This window comes from Antechinus flavipes, chromosome 3, assembly GCF_016432865.1.
Source record: "Antechinus flavipes isolate AdamAnt ecotype Samford, QLD, Australia chromosome 3, AdamAnt_v2, whole genome shotgun sequence".
Classification (NCBI taxonomy): Eukaryota; Metazoa; Chordata; class Mammalia; order Dasyuromorphia; family Dasyuridae; genus Antechinus; species Antechinus flavipes.
In genome coordinates, this window is record NC_067400.1 from 243,368,902 (window position 1) to 243,390,422 (window position 21,521).

General features: G+C 31.7%; 1 protein-coding gene across 1 annotated transcript in view; it reads left to right on the top strand.

Annotated features, from left to right (window-relative positions):
• Nucleotides 1-21,521, top strand: part of BRWD1 (bromodomain and WD repeat domain containing 1) — a 157,139-nt gene that overhangs the window by 23,046 nt on the left and 112,572 nt on the right. The window contains exons 5-12 of the mRNA XM_051984778.1: nucleotides 1,851-2,001; nucleotides 5,490-5,588; nucleotides 7,805-7,965; nucleotides 9,009-9,230; nucleotides 13,609-13,709; nucleotides 14,229-14,299; nucleotides 15,147-15,247; nucleotides 15,775-15,815. Coding sequence (XP_051840738.1) covers nucleotides 1,851-2,001; nucleotides 5,490-5,588; nucleotides 7,805-7,965; nucleotides 9,009-9,230; nucleotides 13,609-13,709; nucleotides 14,229-14,299; nucleotides 15,147-15,247; nucleotides 15,775-15,815 — 947 coding nt within the window. The remainder of the gene's footprint in view (nucleotides 1-1,850; nucleotides 2,002-5,489; nucleotides 5,589-7,804; nucleotides 7,966-9,008; nucleotides 9,231-13,608; nucleotides 13,710-14,228; nucleotides 14,300-15,146; nucleotides 15,248-15,774; nucleotides 15,816-21,521) is intronic.

Sequence of the window (21,521 nt, forward strand, 5' to 3'; positions counted from 1 at the left end):
TGTAAAACAATTTTTTATATCATTTTTAAAAATTTGAGTTCCAGATAGTCTTCCTTTCTGTCTACCTCCACTCTCCATTAAGAAGGCATATATGTGCTCTTAAAAAAATATATATATATATTATATACTTTTTTAAAAAGTAGGGTAATATGATGCTTTGTCATTGAATTTTTACAACAAATCTGTGAGGTAAGTACTTCTGGTATTACCCCACTTTTACATATGAGCAAGATAAGACTGATAAATTCATGGAAATTTTTAATCAATATCTCAATTAATGTCTGAGTCAGGACTCAACTCATTTCTTATAGTCTTAAAGTTTACCACTTTGTGTACTCATTATACTACAGTTATTGTATGTGGATAAATATATACAGAAACATACATATTTAGTTCCTGTTTATTGACTGCTACAAAATTAACTGGGGAAGTGACTTGAAATTAGTTTTGAATTTTATTTTCAGTGTTCAAATTGGATATATTAACAGAAATACACACCTTTAGTAGTAATAACACTGTTGTAATTTGACCTACCATCTTAATACATTCTGCAAATTTACTATTTTATTAGGTTTGGGGTATACAAAGAGTAATACCAAGACAGTCTTTGCCTGCTTGAAGCTTACAGTGTAGTAAAGAGATAAAACGTATCGTGGATAACTTAACATGTAACAAATGATTTTTAAATGCACAAATCAAAGTAGGGTGAAAATATCTTCTAGGTGTGGAGGGAATAGTAAGCAAGCTAGACCCATGAACTAAGGAAAGAATATCAGTAGGCAGAATTTATGTTTGGTAAGCAATTTTAGAAGCCATTTCCATTCTAGGGAATAGTAGAGGTTGTGAGAATCCTGGATGAGATTGGGGAATACTTTGTTTGGCTAAACATATAAAATATGTGAAATAAGGCTAGAAAAGAGGAGAGGGGGAGGGAATAAACATTTATATAGCACTATGATGTGCCAGGTATTGTGCTAAATAAATATTTTTTAACAGATATGTAGTTTGTTCCTCAGAAAAATCCTAGAAGATAAATGATTATCCTTATTTTGCAGTTGAGTAATTTGAGGCAAACACTGAAGTTAAATGACTTGCTCAGGGTGAGACTACTAGTATGTGTCTGTGGCTGGATTTGAACTCTGGTCTTCTTGATTCCAGACGCAGTGTTTTATTTATTGAGCCACCAGCTGCCCTTGTAAAGTTGAAGTGGAATCATATTTAGGATGGCATATTTAGGATTATGCCAGGCTAATCTGTGTTTTATTTGGCAGGTTATGGAAAACTACTGACAGTTTTTGAAAAGAGAAGTGGTACCTGTTTTTTATTTTAACAACTGTGTGAAGTCTAGATTTGAGGGAAAATACTCTCAAAATAGGTGTACTAGATTATAGTAATCTAAGAGGAATAATGGCTTGAAATTGATTAGCATCAGTTAATCAAGAAAATTAAGTACCAATTATTGTGTCAGATACTTAGGCATGGGGAATACAAAGGCAAATATGACAAGTCCCTTCCTTCAAGTAGTTTACATTTCATTGTGGTATACATGTACACATAATGAATATATACAAAGTAACTAAATACCAACTATTGTGTATCAGATACTTAGGCATGGAAAATTCAAAGACAAATATAACAAGTCCCTTCCCTCAGGTAGTTAACATTTTATTGTGGTATACATATACACATAATGAATATATACAAAGTAACTACAATATAGTATTTGAAGGAAAGTATCTTTTATAGGCAGACTTAACAGAATTTGGCAAACTACATAGGAGGCATGATAAATATAAATATATTAAAGTTATAAACTTAGCCTATACCCTTTAAATTTTTATCCCAATTAGGTCTTGTCAAATAAACATGTGGCACCTGATCATCTGTTGCAAATCTGTCAGCGTATTGGCCCTATACTGGATAAAGAAATTCCACCCTGTATTTCCAGAGTTACATCTTTACTTGGTGCAGGAAGGCAGTCTTTGCTACGTACTGCAAAAGGTATCTTTATGAAGTTTTGGGTTATATTCAATAGTTTTAGTAAGTTGTATTATTTGTAAAGTAATATAAACATTATTAGCAAATGATAAATTATAGATTATGAAATAATTCTTGGTTTTTAGTTTGAACCTGAAAGTCTGATAATATTATTAAGCCCTTTTTAATGCTTTTAAATCTTCTGTCTTAAATACAAAATTTATGGGATTAAAGATGATGGTGTTAGGTTCATAAAAGTTACATTTTATTAGCGACATTTCTGAGGTCTTTCTAAACTTGGAGATCAGGCATAATTTATTTTAGCATCTTTACTATGTTTCTCCTTAGCTTTATTAAAAGAATGTTTGTATTTGATACTCACGTTATAATTATCTTTTAATATGTGATACCTCAGTATTCTGACTTCAGAATTTCAAAGTAATCATTACCAAAAGTTTAATACCTTGTGTATTTTTATAAAACTAGATCATCTTTCCCAAGAACTACTCCGTTAAAATAATAAAATTCTTATTCCTTTTCTTAGTTTTGCAAAAATCACTTTTATTAGTCGTCTAAGTAGTTAACTACATTTAAGAAGATTGTTAGACATTACATAAGAAATAATATAAATTAAAATGCTTGTAATTATTGAGTTAAAAAAAAAACTATTTGAGATATCCCAAATATTTATATGTGCATGTTTCTATATATCTCTCTGTGTGTAAAGTGTATTTGATATGACCCAAAAGTCCTTTTAAGGCAGTTGAAGTTTTAATAAATTAAATACTGTTGTTCAGTTGTTTTCAGTTGTATTTGACTTTTTGTGACTTCTTTTGGGGTTTTCCCGAGAATAAAGTTTTGTTGCATATTTTGATATGACTCTAGAGGAAAAAGTCTAATGGAAATCAAATGAGTGAAATAAAAATGGAGATAAAGCATAAAGCAAGTAAGTGATCAAGCAAGAGATCCACCTCTGCTGATTCATCTATCTGAGAAAATGGCATCCTGAAGCTGTTATACATACAGTGCATAATGACAGGATGTTCTATATTGTTCATATTTATTATTCAAATTTCACAAAGCAAAAAAAATTTCAAAATAATTAAATTTTAAGGTATCTTTTTTGTAAATTTGTAGCATTTATGCATCTGAAGTTGCTAAAGCTTAAAACTAAAATACATAATTTCCATCTTAGTGCTTTATAGAATAATTAACCCAGACCTTTTACCTGTTGTTTGAAGGAATTGCTTGAATATTTTCACATGCATTGCTAGCAAGTTAGTATTTTGCTTCAGGTTTGAACATCTTCCAGTCATTCTTTTAATGAGATGATCTGTACTGTATTCTGGTGAACCCTAATTATCTAATTATTCTTGAAATTTTACACTAACTTCTACACAAGTCCTAATTTTTCCTTTAAAAAGTGTTAAATGTTTACTTTTGTGCAAGCACTGAGTTCAGAGTTAGGGATACAAATAGAAAACATGTTCTTTTTTTCAAGCTCACATTTTAATAGTGGGGAAATATAATTCCTCTTCTATGTAAAAGCTCTTAAGATACATGGAAATAGCCGGGATCATTCCCTTCCCTATCCCTATTTTAATTATTTTCTTATCTAAGTTAAATATTCATAGTTCCTTTCATTTTTATATGATGTAAGTTTCTATCAGACATGGTCATGTTGAATACATCGCAATTTGTCCTTAGAACATGTTTTATTTTGTTAATATCTTTATTAAGAGGTAACCTGTAATGGAAACAACACTTGTCTTGGAGTTTTATTCAAGACCTGGTTCTCCTATTTACCAGTACTATAACAAGGACAAGTCACTTAATGTCTCTGTACTTTAGTTTCTTTATTTAAAAATAGAAATGTTATTTTCCTTTTATTACAGTCATAGCCATTTAAACCTACCCCAAAGTGGAATCAACTGCTTCCTGAGGCATAGTTGAGGAAGTTGATTAGGTATGGGTTGGACTATAGATGGATTTATGAGGTCCCTTCCAATACTTACGTTCTTTGGTACTTCTATTTTTAACTTAGGAATTTTGGGGGGTTCAAGTGATAATGTGTGTAAACTTTTAATGTTCCAGATGTTGGACTAGTGTGGTTTTATTAGTGGAATTTAGATTACCATCTCCATTTTTCAATATTTCTGTAATATAACCTAACATGACATTGAATCGTTTGGCAGTTATATTATATATACGTATCTCATACTGAATTTTTATTCAATCAAGTCCTGTCCTGTTTTTTTTTTCTTTAAAAACATAGGAATTTAACATTTATCCTCGTTAAATTTCTTCTAGTTAGATTTGATCTATTATCTCAGGTTGTAAAAATATTTTGGATACTCGTTCTTAGAGTTTTAGAACAGGAAAGGACCTGAGAGGTCAGAAATTAATTAACTTGATTTGCCCATGGTCACAGAACTAATAAGTGCTTAAAGTTGGGGATATTAGTTACCCCTTTCAGTTTTTAATTAATTGACGATTTTATGATCATGATAAACATACACACTGGTGAATTATATACTTTGTATGAATTCAGCTGAAAATCTCAATAGAAAAAAATTTAGTATTTTCTACCTTGAGTTCAACTATTTGAATCCTTTTATTTAGTGATTGTAATTATATAATAGTGCTTGTTTTTGTTTTTATTTATGACATTGTCTTTTGGCTCCTGAGGCTCTTTAGCTTTAAAAAAAAAAAAAAAGAAAGAAATTTCCCTTTTTATTTTATGTAGATTAAACTGCCACTTTACATTTTAAAAGTTGTTTCCTACTCATTCAAATTGTTAAGCTTTCTTTGTTTCTGACAAGACAACAAATAGTTCTTATCTATTCTTACTCCTACCCTGGAAATATTCCATTTCAGCTTATTTTATTTCTTGGGGGTCTCCTGATTTATACATGACCATCTAAACGTAACTGGGTTGCATGATTATTGCTTCAAATCCTACTAGTTGGGTAGTCCAAGATGTTCTTAATTATGTCCTATTAGATTAGTTCGCTCTATACCAGTATCATGAAGGATAGCTTGCCACATGGTTTGTCATCATAGTGATGATGAAAAGGAGTGAATCCATTTACATAAATGGATTTTTTGCTCTTCTGGGACATTTAACATCAGTGGAAATTTTGTGTTTTACTAATCTTCTATTTTGCCCTTTCTCTGCCTCACATTGAAGCTGCTACTCTTGTCAATATTTTTAAGAGAAATTATTTGTTTTAAAATTTTTGTTGCTTCTCTTGCGTATTCTATCTGTACTTAAGAATGAGAAGAAAAAAATTTGTAGAATAGTTTTCAGAGTGAAGTCTTACATTTTTTTGCTGTGTCATAAATAATATATTACATTTAATAATGTTATTTACACTTTGTTATTTCTTTGGTTTGTGAGTACCTTTTAAGCTTTTAATTACGTGAGACATTCTATTATGGAAACCTATAAACAGACTTTCTCTTAAAGAATAACTTTCAAGGTTTTTTGACATCCGAAATTCATTTTAAAGATTGCCGAGCTACCGTTTGGAAGGGCTCTGCTTTTGCTGCTCTTCATAGAGGAAGACCACCTGAAATGCCTGTAAATTATGGTTCCCCACCAAATCTTGGTAAGTTTATCTTTCAGCCATTTGTTAAATTTCTTGACTCTCATTTTCATTACCTCTTCCTTTATAAAAAGAGAAGGCCAAAAGAGGAAAAAGTAAGGAAAACAATTTTGAAAGATTAAGAACTTTCGTTCACTTAGATCACTTAGAAGTTGAATGATAATGGAATATGCTTCCCATAACTTTGCAGATTGATGATGAACTAGTAGTGGAACCTAAGATATACATTCCTTATCATTTTGATTGATGATACTTACTTTGGTAATAGAGCGAGCTTTCCCACCCCACTTTTTAAGGGATGGGGCCACTTGAGAAAGGTCTTAAGGTGGGTGTAGAAGAGTAGTGATAGTGATGCCAAAAAAAGAAGACAATGGAACATTTTTTAAAAGACTCAGAAGGGGAGAGCATAAGTGGACATAGACAAGGAAGTTAGTGCTTGGTACTTTATCTTGTTAAATTTATTATATAGTTTAAAAAATCTTTATTGTTCTTTGTATTTGGAAATTATATTTTTGTATTTTTTTTGGTAAGAGGTATAATCTTTTCATTAGTACTATAGATATGTTTTGTGTTTTAAAATTTTTATTCGCCAGCATCCCTCCTCACTTCATCCCACCACAGACCCTGCCCTAGCAAAATGTCTTTGAATCATCAATTGCTTGTTGTCAACAAAAGCAAAAAGTTATATAGGACCAGTTAACATTTTTTAACTCTCAAACAATATCAGTAATTTTCTCATTTATCTCCTGAGAAAAGAAAAGTGTGTCATTTTATATTCTGAGAGTGGTCATTACATTTTTGTTTTTTCCAAAGTTCAAAAAAACCCAAACTACGCCCTTGTTATCCATACAGTGATAACTTTATGGTGGGTGGTATATTCTTATGACTTTGGAAGTACTTTCTTGTTCTGTCATGTAATGCACTAGTTGGAAAAAAAAGTTGATTGCCACTGGTTTAATAGTTGAAAAGTTTGTACAAGTAAAACTGTTTTAAGATAAATCTTTCCAATTTGATTTTTTTCTAAATTTTTATGTTACTGGAGGTAAAATGGCATAATATTGATTGCATAAAATTTAAAAAGTTTCGTACTAATTAAACATTGCAGCCAAAAATAAGAAGAAAATTAGGAAACTGGTGGAAATCTTTGCAAAATATTTTTCTAGTAAGAGATTGCATTTTTCAAATATATAAAGAATTGATCCATATTTATAAGAGTAAGAATTATTCACCAATTGATAAATAATCATGCAATATTAACAGACCCATTTTCAGAGGAAGAAAAGCTATCCGTAAAAAAAGTTAATATTAAAAATTAGAGAAATGCAAATTAAACCAGCTCTGAGGTATCTCATTTCCATCAGATAGACTAAGATAACTCCCTAAAAAATAAACATTATAGAGAATATGGGAAAATAGGTAAATTTTGTGTGAATTGATCTAATTTTTCTGGAGAACAATTTGGAATTTTGCCCAAAGGGCTGTAAAACAGTATTCCCTTTGACCCAGCTATATCACTACTTACTAGGTTTGTATCCCAAAGAGATCGAAGAAAAAAAAAAAAAGGTCCTACATTTATAAAAATATTTAAACCAACTCTTTAAAAATTGAATTAAGGGCTGTAAAATAGTATGCCCTTTGACCCAGCTATATCACTAATACTAGGTTTGTATCCCAAAAAGATCAAAGAAAAAAAAAAAAAGGTACTATATTTATTTGAATCAACTCTTTGAGAATGAATTGAATTGAAAATTGAAGGGGTGCCCTGAATCAGTTGGGGAATGACTGAACAAGTAATGACATTTGAATGTGATGGGATACTATTGTGCTATATAAGGAATGGTTTAAGAGAGACCTGGGAACTTACAAAAGAACATCAATATTTATAAAGATGAGCAACTGTGGCAAATTTGGTAACTCTGGTCTATGCAATGATCTACCCCATTTCCAGATAGAGAACTGATGGGAGCAGACTATGATCAAACCATATTTTTTCCCCTCTCTTTTTTGTGTCTCTCTTCTCACCTCAAAGTGGCTAATGTGGAAATATTTTTTGCATGACTTCATATATTGAATCAATATTATATTTTTGTTTTCTTAGTGAATGGGGAAGGAGGCTGAGGAGGAAGGAAGAGAATTCAGAACTGAAGATAAAAAAATTTAAAAAATAAAAGTTTTTATGTAAGATTTACCTTAACCATTTTAATTGTTTTATTTTGTAGTGGAGATAAATCGTGGAAAACAACTTACGGGATGTGCCTCATTTAGCATGGCATTTCCAGGAAGTATGTATCAACACATAAAAATGCATAGGAGGATTCTGGGACATCTCTCTGCAGTTTACTGTGTTGCATTTGATAGGACAGGGCACAGAATCTTTACTGTGAGTTAATATTATAACTTTAATGTTGTACCTATATAACAATTTACTAATTGCTGATGGCAAAAAAAAAATAAAAATAAAAATTGAATTTAATTGTTTGAAATTCTGTTAATTAAACCTTCCAGGAATTTTTAAAAAAAAATTGAAGTGGGCATATTTATATCTGATTTGGCTTATGACGTGTTTTAAAAATTATTTTTGGTAGAATTTTTGAGGATAAAAATGGAAATTTAAGGTCAGTCATCTAGACTAGTTCTTATCTTTAGATAAGTAAAACTATAGTAGCATGAAGTTATCAAAGCTTAGAAAGATAGACTTAGTAACTTTTAAAGTGAGATTAGCCACTCAATTCAGTCTACAAAAAACTTGAAATTCTTTAATTTTACTGGATCTTGTCATTTATTATTCAAAATTAAGTGGGCTACAGAATGGACAGATTTCAGAATTCCTTGGACTTAGGTGGAGAAAAATCACATTTTCTTTTTAACCAATTTCTAATTGAAATTTAGTTTTTCCTTCATTTATGAATATAGGCAAAACACATTATACTGAGAAGGATTCCATAGGTCTCACTACCATGCCAAATGGCTCCTGTGCACATAGTGGCCCAGCCTGACCCTGAGGAGCAGCTCCTGTGGCACCCAGGCCTGGTAGCTCCCACAGCCTCTGCTGGAGCTGGGCCTCCAGACTAGGCCCTAAATCTCCTCGGGCCTTGCATGGTGACAGCAGCTGGAGGGAGTAGAGCCGGTGATTCACTCAATTATCACAATCATTTCCCTCAATACCAACTTTAGACTATCTCAAGCACTATAAACTATGTGGAAGAGAAATATCATGGCTCTAGTAGTTTTTATCTTTTCAGTGAAATTTAAGTTTCATTATCTGGCATGCTGTTTTGAGAGGCAATTACATTTTTTTAGAAGGTGGGGAAAGGAAGTAATTATATTTAATTTTGTAAACAAATGGTTTTTTAAAAAATTATTTAGTTTAATTAGCTAATTTAAATTGACATACTTTGGGGCCTTTTTTTTTTTTTTTTAAAGGGTTCAGATGATTGTTTGGTAAAGATATGGTCTACACATAATGGCAGGTTGTTGGCCACATTAAGAGGCCATTCTGCAGAAATTTCTGATATGGCTGTGAACTATGAAAATACTATGATTGCTGCAGGAAGTTGTGATAAAATAATTAGAGTGTGGTGCTTGAGAACTTGTGCTCCAGTTGCTGTGCTTCAGGGACACACTGGCTCAATTACATCTCTGCAGGTAAAATTAAGTCTCTGTTTTTGTATAATCTCCTTTTTTGCATGATCATACTAGTTAAATGTGTTGCTTTTACATTCTGGCAGGGATTTATTTGAAAGTATATTTTGGTTGGGCCCTGCTTTTTCTGTTTTTATCTTTGTATTATCAGTACATAGCTCACCTGGTTCAAAGTAGAGATTAATTAAATGCTTGTTAAATGAATAAATTATTTTGTGTATATATTAAATTGAATTTATTTTTGTTTTATATACATTTATATGTAAAATTTATACATAAATTCACTCATTCTAAATTTTATCATGTGACAAATACTTATAAGATTAAAAGTAAATAATATAGGGGCAGCTAGTTGGTGTAATGGATAGAGCACCAGCCCTGAAGTCAGTAGGACCTGAGTTCAAATCTGGCCTCAGACATTTAACACTTACTGGCTGTGTGACCCTTGGCAAGTCACTTAACCCCAATTGCCTCAGCAAAAAAAATAAAAAATAAAATAAAATAAAAGTAAATAATGTAAATAACATTTTAAAAATAAATATAAAAGTCAGGAAAATGGGTAAGTATATATTTTTTTTGTTTTCTACTCTCTCTTAGTTCAGGATCCATTTTTTAATTTTTCCCATTACTTTAAGAACTTAAATTTTTCTGAACTAATAAAAATTAGGAGTTTTATTACAGAGAAAATAAGCTCTTATCATTATTTAGAAGGATGGTACAGGATGGGTAGCCAACTACCCTACATAGAGTTGACATCAGAAATTATGTCCAGATTTTAAAGATATATTTCAGTGCTTTTGAGGTCGATCAAGCCTGATCTTATTTTAAGAGCCAGTAACTTTTTTTTCCCCTAGTTTTAATTTTTTGGATTTGGAAAAGTTGTTGGAAAACTTCTGAAAAAAATCTGACATGATTGATCAGATTGGTGTAAGTGATTGGATTCTTATATAAAGAATACATCCTATGTCTATAAGAGGTCATGATAGTGTTATTTATTGGATTTGTGGCAAGTGGTGTGGTATTGAGGAAAGAAGAGAACAGGAGTCAAAGGAGCCTGATTTCAAATTAGGCCTCTATTACTTTTTACCTGTGATACTTTGAAATAAGTTTATTGATGTGTTTATAAAGCGAGGGGATTAGAATAGAAGACTCTGCCTTTTCCAATCTATTGACTATTTTCTTTGACAGGTTTTTGTAACTAGCCTGTTTTATAATGTGACTAAAATTGATTTTCTTTTAAAGAAGTATAGAAGTTATTCCTATTTTTTGAAAGAAAGAGTATTTTTTGCTATATATGAGAGGTGTTTTTGTTTTTAAAGTGACATTCTTCTCTTTTAAATCAAAGAATATTAGAAAGTAAAATGTTTTTGCTTATTCTAAGGGAGTATAACTTCAATAATTGCAAAGTTTATATTTTGGGAGAAATTTTATACATTTTTGAAGGCTCTTCTATATTAATCTCAATTCCCACTTTTCATGATATCCACGTTCTCAATTGATAACAGATTTATGGCAACATGACAATAAGAGTTTAAAATTCATTGAGTCAGCAGTTATTTAAATACTTAATGTTGGCATGTGTCCGGGATACAGAGACAATAGTGAGTTAGTTGCATTTCGTCAAGGAATACATATTATCCTTGGGGATACAGAGAATAGACACAAATAGAATAGACCCAAAGAGTTACATTATATATAGTCACTTTCTGTTTTAGACTCTTCTAGAAGAGTAAACATTTTAAGAGCTGCTGAAAGAAGATTCCTTTCCCATAAACCTGTACATATTCAAGTAATTTTTTTGCTTTACTTTCTCATATAGAATACCACATACAGCAACTATATGAGTGATCCTCTTCTTTGCCTAAGGTTTTACTAACCAAGGAAGTCCCTAAAGAGGGACTTTGTAGATGATCATCTTTGTTTAAAGAAGTGTGCTGGCACTTGAAACTCCCCAGTTTGGGGATACCCATGAAGCTGATCTATAAGAATCTGGAAAATTCCCTTTTCTTGCTAAGAGACTATAAATTATTGAAGAATGTCCTAACTCCATTTATTGTCCTAGGGTGTTCATAATCCTTTTTCTTCTGATCAGAAGATTTGAGTTTAGGAAGTGTCCTTTAATTACCTTGTAAAGTGGTAAGCAAGCACAGATGCAAGCCATTGTAAATTGCTGTCGTCTATTCCTGGAGATGGGGAGAAAGATTATAGTCCTTAATCTTCTGTTATTGATGCTCTATGAAAGGACATCATAAGAAGGGCAAGGAAAAAGAACAATTTAAGAAGAGGAATAGACAACCATTTGCTTCTGTAAATAGTAGGGCTTATGATATGATTCTCAATCTTTCCAATTTAGTGGAATCCAATAAACATTACTCCAGTGACACGCTCACTTTCATACAGTTAGTGACTTTGGAGGTATCCATTCAACTGATTCATTTTCCATATGAGGAATTTCAGTGCTAGAGCAGAATGACTTCTTATTCTATGAAAATGCATCTTCATTTGCCTACAGATCTTGTAACTACTCATGTTCTTCATTTTGATTGTGACTGTTCTTTCCTACCTTTACATAAATCCAAAAAAATTTCAGAGAGAGGAGATGGGGAAATTTAGGAAATGCTCTTTTAAAAAGTCAATCGGCATTTATGGATGAACAGTGAAGGAAAATAACAAGCTGACAAAAAGTTGAAAGGATCTGTAAAGCTTATTTTTTGACTCCAACATTATAGTTTCAGATATGCCCATTGATTAGGTAGAAATGGTGAGAAAACAAAATGTGAAAAATATCTCAATTAGATATGACATAAATAAGGTTTATGCTGGAGATAACAGTTTTGAGTGTACTAAGCATTAATTAGATTAATACAACTTTATGATCATGAATTTAGGCCTGGAAAAAAAACTTAGGGGACATTTAGTCCAACCCCCTTGTTTACAGATGAGAAACTGCCGTGTGTGGGGAGGCAGTGACTTGCTCAACATCATGTCTGTTGTACATATCAGAGGTTGATTTAGCTATCTGTCTTCTGGTTGTAAGAATCACTTGTCTTTCCCCATATCTTGATCAAAAGAGAAAGACAACAAAAGAATTGAAAAAAGTTCTTGTATCTTCTGTATAAACAACCAAATGAAAATATCATTGATTATTGATTTTTTTTCATCAGTTAAAAATATCTGAGGCTCAGTCTACATGTGCATTGGAGATGTTTGCTTTAGGGTTTTGATTGTTCTTTAGACATGTCCAACTTTTTGTGACCCTGTATGTGGTCCATGGCTTGCAAATACTGAACATAGGGTTTTCTTGGCAGAGATACTGTGGTGTAGTTTGCCATTTCCTTCTCCAGTAGATTAAAGCAAAGAGAGATTCAACTGATTTGCCCACAAATCACAAAATTAATGAATGTTCTAGGCTGGATCTGAACTCAGGTCTTCCAAAAACTAGGTATAGCATTCTATCCATTGTTACATAGCAGCCCTAATAAGACATTCCTGATTAGGAACAGTAAATTTCTGTAATAGGACACATCTTTACTTTACCATCATGCAGTTGAGTGATAAGAGCCTTTTCCTAGAAACAGAAACCCATCATCTTAATAATACTCATATTCTGCTGCTGTTATATAGCTTTGAGATGTGGTCATTGTGTTATCTTATTTTTGTTTATTTTAAAGTATGAATACTTTAACAATTAGATTATTAACTCCATAAGTCAAAGTGTTATGTTATTGTACTTTGGTATTCTGTTATATTTAACATAATTTCATTCCTGAAGTAATCACTCTATAAATATTAATTTTGGTGTTTTTTTGGGTATCTGGGACACTGTAATCCTGGTGCTTATTACTGATTTCAAGTACTTCAATTAGATGCCTGAATAAAAGAATAAGAATGCAGCCAGCTAAGTCAGTCAGTGCCCAATCTTTTGCTCTTAATTGAGCCAGAAAAAATAATTGAATAAGGTTAAGGGAGAATTTGTTTTAAAAAAATAAGTTAGCATTACAGGAAAGTTTGAAATTGCATGTTTTTTTTCTAGGTAGTGGAAGTCATTTTGAATTTTTTCTTCATTTGGGTTTATATTTTTTTAAATGAGTTTATTTCAAGAATATTTGACTTTTTTATTGATTAGTATTAAAGTTTTAATTCATTTCAACTCTTGCAACATTTATTAAGTACCTACTATATTCAGGGTATTGTGTATAGTTGACATTAGGGATTCAAAGACAAAAACTCTTTAAGAGCTTCTTTCCTCGTGGAATTTCGTTTGAGATCAACTTTGAAAGGTTAATCTGTTTTTCAAAATAAGTTACAATGAAGTTGGTTGTGGATTTTTTTTTATAAAATAAAATTATAGAAACTGAATGTGTGTTATTGTCTATTTTAGTTTAGTCCAAAGGCTAATGGCTCTGAGAGATACATGGTGTCTACTGGTGCAGATGGGACAGTTTGCTTTTGGCAGTGGGACTTAGATTCCATGAAATTCAGGTTTGTGAGTTTGTTTAAAGATGACTACACATCAATTTTTTCTTCATTAATATTGCCATAGGAGGCAAGATAGAATACTGAACTTGATTGGATGTTCAGAAGTCTTGGATTTAAATCGTGCCTTAGATACTTAAGAGGTGTGACTGTGGGCAACTTAACTTTTTTTGCCCTTCAAATGAGGGAGTTGGATTTGATAGCCTCTGATAATCTTTCCAGCACTAAATGTATGATTCAATGATTCTATGATAGGATCCTAATTGATTCTAGATATTTGTAAATGGGACAATATGGGTGCCTTTCTATTCCTAAATTCTAGAATTTCAATTTGTCTTTTCATATATTGCCTATACCAACTAAATGGCTTTTTCTGTAGCTTTAATGTTAGGAAACTTTGATTGCTGGCACATACAATTGTATCATATGTAGAAAGAGTCCAGGTTTTTATTTAAACTTATTAAAGTTATGATTGTAAATATCAGTGTGCTAATTTATTTTTTTAACATTTTTATTTTTTAAAAGTAATCGTCCTTTGAAATTCACTGAAAAACCTAGACCAGGGGTTCAAATGCTTTGTTCGTCTTTTAGTGTTGGTAAGGTAACTTATTTTAATATATTTTAAAAAATTAATTTACATGAATGACTTTTAATGTTTAATTTCTTTAAACCATTTATTGATCCTAATATGCTGGAAATTATGGTATATAACCTGTGTATTTAAAACTTTTCTTTTTTTTTCTTTGTGCTTCAATCGAGGCATCATAACTAGTGGAAGAATGAGAAATATTAGCTTGCTTTCTTCTCTATTGTCAAAAAATAAGGTTGGAGCAACCCAGTAAGGGAATGTCCCATAACTAGGTGGTATTAATTAAACAACATATTATGCCTAAGTTAGGTTTCCTCTGAATGTGACCTTTTATTTGTAACTTTTTTGATGAACTATATAATTCTTTTGTGATATAATTTATTCTCTTCCATACCAGAACTTTGAGTAGTTTTACTCTTTTTCTTTACACTATAAATCATAGTTGATTATTAGCTTAGCACCTCTTGAAAAATCGTGAATTTTTTTTTCTTTGCAGATTTTTTTTTTCTAATTTAATAATGGAATTTCAGATAGCTAGTCACTGTTTGCTTAGCTTAAATATAGACTAAAATTCAGTCTTTGAAAATTACTCTTTTTGCCCCACAATTTAAAGAAGGCACCTATGTGATTATCACCAAAAGCTATGAAGTAATTGGTGAGCATGATAAGTGTTTTCAGATCACATTTTTTAGTTTTTAGAATTAAAAATTTGCTGGAAAATGGATTTGAGAAAATTTTATGAGCTTTCAGAGAAATTCTTATTAAGAATTTGATGGGGGAGTTTTTGAAATGCATATTAATAAGTATTATAAAAACAATATATCATTTCAGTGTTCTGTAATTTTATTTTTCAGGTGGCATGTTCTTAGCAACAGGTAGTACTGATCATGTAATCAGAATGTATTTTTTGGGCTTTGAAATGCCTGAAAAAATAGCAGAACTTGAAAGTCACACTGTAAGTACTGTTTGTGTTTAATTATATGCATTAGTTTATTTAAAATATTAATAAGTATTGAAATTTTTGCTCATCTGGCTAGAGCTGCTGTTGAATATACATTATTTTTAGGTTCTAAGCCTAAGTAAGAGAGACATTAATGTAACTTTTCCATTGAAGTTTAATTTTTCGAATAAATATTTCATTTTTTAAAATCTTAGATTATTATTCTACCTAATTATAACTAACCTTTTTTATAGGTTTTTATTAAACATAGGGGTGTGTTTGATCCATTTGTAGATACATATCACAATGCTTTCGGATAAACTATTTAATGAAGGTGAAATTCATGGTTGTATTTTACAATTCTTGCTTTTGCTTTTTATTATTGTAACTAAGAGGCAGAATTCTTATAGTTATTAAATCATAAAAGTGGAAGAGAGTTTTAAAGTATTTAAGATACACGGGATTATTTTGGAAGTCATATGAGGAGAATATTCATGTTTAAATGAACGATTGAATAAATTTAATGCTTTTTCTTTTTGTAGGACAAAGTCGATAGTATCCAGTTTTCTAACAATGGTGATCGGTATGTTAAAAAAAAAATTAAACTTTGAACTAGTTATATATTGACATAATTATGTTTATGTATGTACTCTGAATAAAAATATAGCCTAGCAGTCATAGAATTTAATATTATTTTACTCTCTCTTATCTTTGATAAAAAATTAAGCTCTAATATATAGATATAATATAAAATATAATAATATCTTAATGGGAAAGATAAGATTACAGATATAGTGAGTTTTTTTTAGGTGAGAGTGGGATGAGAAATGTACATAGAGAACTTGATGAGCACTAATGTGCTTTATGTGTGTCAGGTGGTATTATTTCTAAATAGGCAGTTAAAAATGGTTTGCTGGAATTCAAATCACAATGAGTGATGCTTGAATCTCAGGAGATAAATGGGATAATCAAAGCAGAGGTAAAAAAAAAAAAAGGCCAAAGACATCACCTTGGGGAATGTCTATGTTACGGTGTTAGGGAAAAAAAAGGTTGTAAACTTTTGTATGAAGGAAGAATGATAGCTTGAACAAATATTAAAGCTTAAGAGGAGAGTCTCCTCACTTAAATCCTTTAAGTCTCTAAAGTGATTTTCCTAAAGCAGAGATCAGAACCTATTTCCCCATATTCATAAACTCTAGTGATTCCTCCTTGTTTCTAGGATCAAATACAAAATGCCATTTTTGGCATTTAAAACCCATAATAACTCCTACACCTCTCCTATCTTTCCAGTCCTGTTAGACTTATTCCATATACTCTGATCCAATGACATTAGTATTTTGGCTGTATCACAGAGAGGTTGTGTTTTATTTCCTCTCTGGACTCTGGAACTTCCCATGCCTAGAATGTCTCTTGTATCAGCATTGCTTTCTGACTTCCCTTAACTTAATTTAAATTAACTAAATCCACTTAAAATCTTATCTTTTTTTTTTTTAAATAGAAAGTCTTTGTCAGACTTTAATGCTAGTAATCTTCCCCCTGTAGGTTATTTCCTGTTTACTTTTTACCCTGTATATGGCTTGTTTGTGGGCTATTATCTAATCCCCATTAGATTGTGAGCTTCTTAAGGGTGGGAACTGTCTGTTAATATTTAACTGTGTGCCTAGAATAATAGTGACATGTAATAGATGGCTTAAAATGGAAGTAAGGAAGGAACACAAGGAAGAGAAATAACATTTAGAAGAGACAAAGTGAATTAAGGAGGTGGGATCATTAGTATAAGTAGAGGTCAGAGCTTATCTGTGGATAAGAGAGCTGCTTTTGTTTTTTCTGCATTCTGGGAGAGGAACATGACATCAGGGAGATGATTTGTATTTGTATTGCAAGTGAATTGGATTTAAATGAAGGTGGACTGTGTAGTCACCATCTAAGTCCAGTGGCAAAATATATATCAGAATGGACTGAAGATGGCCCCAGATGCATTGGTAGATTTTGACCTTTTTAAACTAAAGTGTTTAATAGGTCTCAGTTTGACTGAAGCAATGCCCAATCTGTAATTGAGGCAAAAAAGGGTCTCTTTTACTTTATTAAAAGTAAAAAAAGTCTAGGCAGGGAAGACCCTAAGGGTATCTGGCTGAAACAGAAACAATTGCTTTTTCACTAAGGAAAATTATAGTTTTTTATAAATATACATTTATAGTTAAGGGATTAAAGAAAGAAGTAAATAGTTACTGTCTAATGAAAAGCATTGTGTTAAATGACTAAGGTAGATAACACTTGGGAGGCTTTAGCTGCTAGTAGGTAGAAAGGTCCCATTCATATTCTTTACAGATGTTAATGCCTCTTATTAATGTCATTAACTGATAAAAATTAGGTCATTTTTTTATGTTGAATCATTTGAGATTGATTGCCAAAGACTTCAGTGGCAAAAACTTGCTGTTCTGGATGTTCAAGTTTTTGCTTTAGTAGGGGCTATTGCTAAGTCTTTATCCCCACTGGGGTGGCCTCCTAAAACATTGTATTGACACTCCCATGGCTCATGGGTGCAGGGTCTTGGGTTGTCTCCAGCAGAATCTGAAAGATGATGATAGTCAAGGTGTAATAGTAGTCTTTCTTGCCTGGCATCTCTTTATTTCTCCCTGTGGGTGCTTTTATTTTAACTAGAAATGAAAGTGAATAAAAGGATTGCTGGATTATAGCTAAGGTTATGTTGCATTAATCTATAATTAATAAGCTTCATGAGGTGTTTGTAAATATATCTAGCAGTAATTCATCAGACAATCATAACTGAATTCTAAACTCCGTACAATATCAATTAAAATCCCAAGAAATTTAATCTCAAATAGTAAGTGGGTTTATTTAGCTTTCAAGGATCACAAATCCTAAATAAGTATTGACTATAATTTTACAATGATAAAAAGGGATTCATCCCAGAAAATTCACAGCTTATTTTGATATCTAATTAGATGGTTTTAAGTTCAATATTACAGAAATCATTTGCTTGAAGATGCTCAATAACTAATAAGAAAAGTCTCAGGTTATAGAAATAAAAAATTCTAAATTGTATACTTAAAAAACATTCTGTTATTAACCTTGTTCAAGGAGACAAAAACATAAGACTACTATTCTCAGAATCTCTTTAAACAATGGGAACAGTTTAAAATGATTCAATACGGAACAGAAACAAGTACAAGGGATAATGTTGTAAAAAAATTACCCTGGCATGGATTCTGTCAATGTAAAGTAATTATTAAATTAAAAAAAAATGATTCAATACAATGAATTAAACAGTTTAGTAAACCTCATGTAAGGTATTTCACTTAATATCTTTGATCACTCCTCCTCCCTTTGTTCCTCCTCCTCCAATTTAAATTCATTCTGGTATAAAAGGCAATCATCAGAAATCATTTTTATGGAACAAACTTTTAGATTCTCAATAAATCCTTTCCTTGTTTAGAAACTATAAAACCCAAACAAGCTCTTTTCCCAGAGCTGACAAGATGGTTTTAGGAAGTATAGCAAGCTTTCAAATTAAGAGGAGTCAACAGGGATCCTAAAGAAGTTGCTGAACTTGATGCTTCTGCCTTTTCACCTCAATTAGCCTTAACCCTGCCCCTCCATTTCTGCCATTTATATTTTATCAGAAGAGGGTGAAGTTTAATTACTGATGGTTCAACCCCGATTTTATAATCAAATTTCTGTCTAGCAAATTGTCTCCCAATTTTTGAAATATATAAAATTTGGATATTTATCCTTTTATTTTTCCCATATACAGGAGTGATTTCTATAATGGATACATGGAAATCTTCTTTTACTCTCAATTATTAAACGTTCTTTAAATTCTGACTGATTTACAAAGTGAGGATTTCTCTACTCCTGTAACTACTGAATCTTCTTTTTGCTCCCAGTTAATTCCATCCTTCAAATTTACTAGGGGTTCCTGATGGGGTCTAGAAAGAAGGAACCCCAGATGCCCCTCTAATTCATTTTCTTCAAAAGGTAAGAGGGGCACCACTTTTTCCTCCTTCTTTAATTCTAGTCCCTCTCTTCTGAAGTGTCCGTTTTTCCCAAGTGTCCATTTTTCCCACAGTAGTAACATGATCTAATCTTTTTCTACTCCCCATCTCTCTAATAAGGGGAAATTTTGAATATCTTTTTTGCACCAAGTTCCTTTCTCAGTCTATCATGGATTCTTCCCAATGTTGCTTCACCCATCTCTCGTTCCACACAGTAATAACCAATTTTAGGTTTTATCATAATGGCAGTAATTATAAATAACTTAATTAAGAGTCTTAGAATTTTCATAAGTAATAACCAATTGGGATTAGCTGTAATTTCCTTTTTCTAGCAAAGGTGGAAATAACCCAATTCCCTAAATTACATTTACAAAATTATAAAACAGAGGTAGCAAGGCTAATAAAAGAAACTTTTCCACCTTCTCTTAATTGTTCAGTTTATTCTTTTCCCCACTGTTGCAGCTTTGGAAATCTGGGCTTTCTACCCTACTTCCTGATAATTCTTAAAATTCAGATAGATTGTAATCCATCACAAAATAGCTAGCCTCATAACTTTCATATATGGTAATAACTTTGCTTCAAGACCATTATTTAGCTTAAAATTCAAACCAAATTAAGATTTATTAACACCTCAATACTCTTAGCATTTACAAAAATTATCCATGAGTTAATATATACATATTTTTAAAGTCAAAATTCCCAGTTTTGTATATAAATTTTCTCTTAGTGCTAGACTTCTTTGCTTCTACTATTGAGTCTTATACCCAAATAAAAAGACAAATTCCCAAATTTTAATACAAACCAATTTTAGTTTTAAAATTTAAGCAGTGCTTTACTTTGTGAGATTCCTAACTTGAAGTTTTAGTCAAACTCAATTATCTCTTAGTTGTTTTCCCATCTTACACAAACTTTTTCACTTTTGTAAGCCAGGAAAGGGTTGTGTCAGTTTTTGCTTCAAATGGGCTTTTCCTTTGAGATTCTTCCTGGCATGGTTTCACAGGCCTTCGTTCTGATAATAAAGTTATAGGTTTCTTGCTTCCTGGAGTTTTTAAAGTGGTATCTTACTGCTTTTCTGTTTTCTCGAAGATTCTCAAACATTCTAATCCCTTTTAGTTTATGCTCTTTTCATTCCTACATGTTTAAACTTTATTATTTACCTTTCTATGTAATATCCCTTCACTGTACTTTGGTTAAAGGCCCTTGCATGTCTCATTTCTTTCTCACTCTGATTAGACCCACCTTTTATTCACACATCCTTGCAATAAGGAGTGAAAGTTTTGGGACTTTCTTTCAAAATCTTCCTTAAATTTCCTTAAAATTAATTCTACAGAGTGGTATCTTAGCCAAACAATGTCTTAGTAGTTCTACAAGTTTAATTAATTATTTTTAAAAGTCAGGTTTTTCCCTTTAAGGTGGAAGTTAGGGATGTTAATAAATCTTTCCTAGTGTTCTTTCTGACTGAGCCTCTTAGAAGATTTTCTCTCTGGCTATATTTAAAATCATTCAAGATAACAGAAATTTGCTCACAGCACAAACATGACACACATTTTGCCATCACAGAGGAATGAACAGAAAAAATAACAAGACAAATACAATTAAAACCCTTAAAAGTAAGTCCAGTTATAAGATGGTTTAATTTAGAGATCCTTTCTGGTGTGCACACTTTAAATCCCTTATCTTAGGGTTTTCTAGCCATTCATAACAAAAGTCCTGTGTCATTTTGATGATTTCCAATCAGAGAGCCAAAAATAATGAGGTTCAGTGCAGGGCAGGGAGTTATGTAACCCCTTTCTGGTCGGTACAGGTCCTTTGTAAATGAATTTAAGAACCTGAAAAGTTAAACTGGCAAAAGAAGTTTATTATTAGAATTCAGAAGTCACCTTTTGCAGGCTGACTTTCTTAGTGGCAGGGTCCCAACATAGAAGTAAAGATTTAACAGAGAAAGAGAAAGTTTCTACCAGAAAAATCCTGGCAAAGAGGTAAATAAGGTCCTATTAGGGAAGTAGGTGAGAGAGATAAAGAAGGAATAACACTGAAAGAGAATGTCTTTTCAGCAGGCAGAGGGTTACAGCTGTGCCAAGGGGAGAGAAGTTCCTTCGTATGATTAGGTTCTCTGCAAAAGGAATGAGCCCCAAGTTGCCTCTTTTTATGGCTAGAGGCTGGGGGGGGGGGCAGTTTGAGTTGGAATCAGACAGGGATTTTTGGAATTGAATAGAAATTTTCCATTTGAATGAATGTCCCTGGACTAATCTCCAACTCAATAGGGTTGTTTAAAA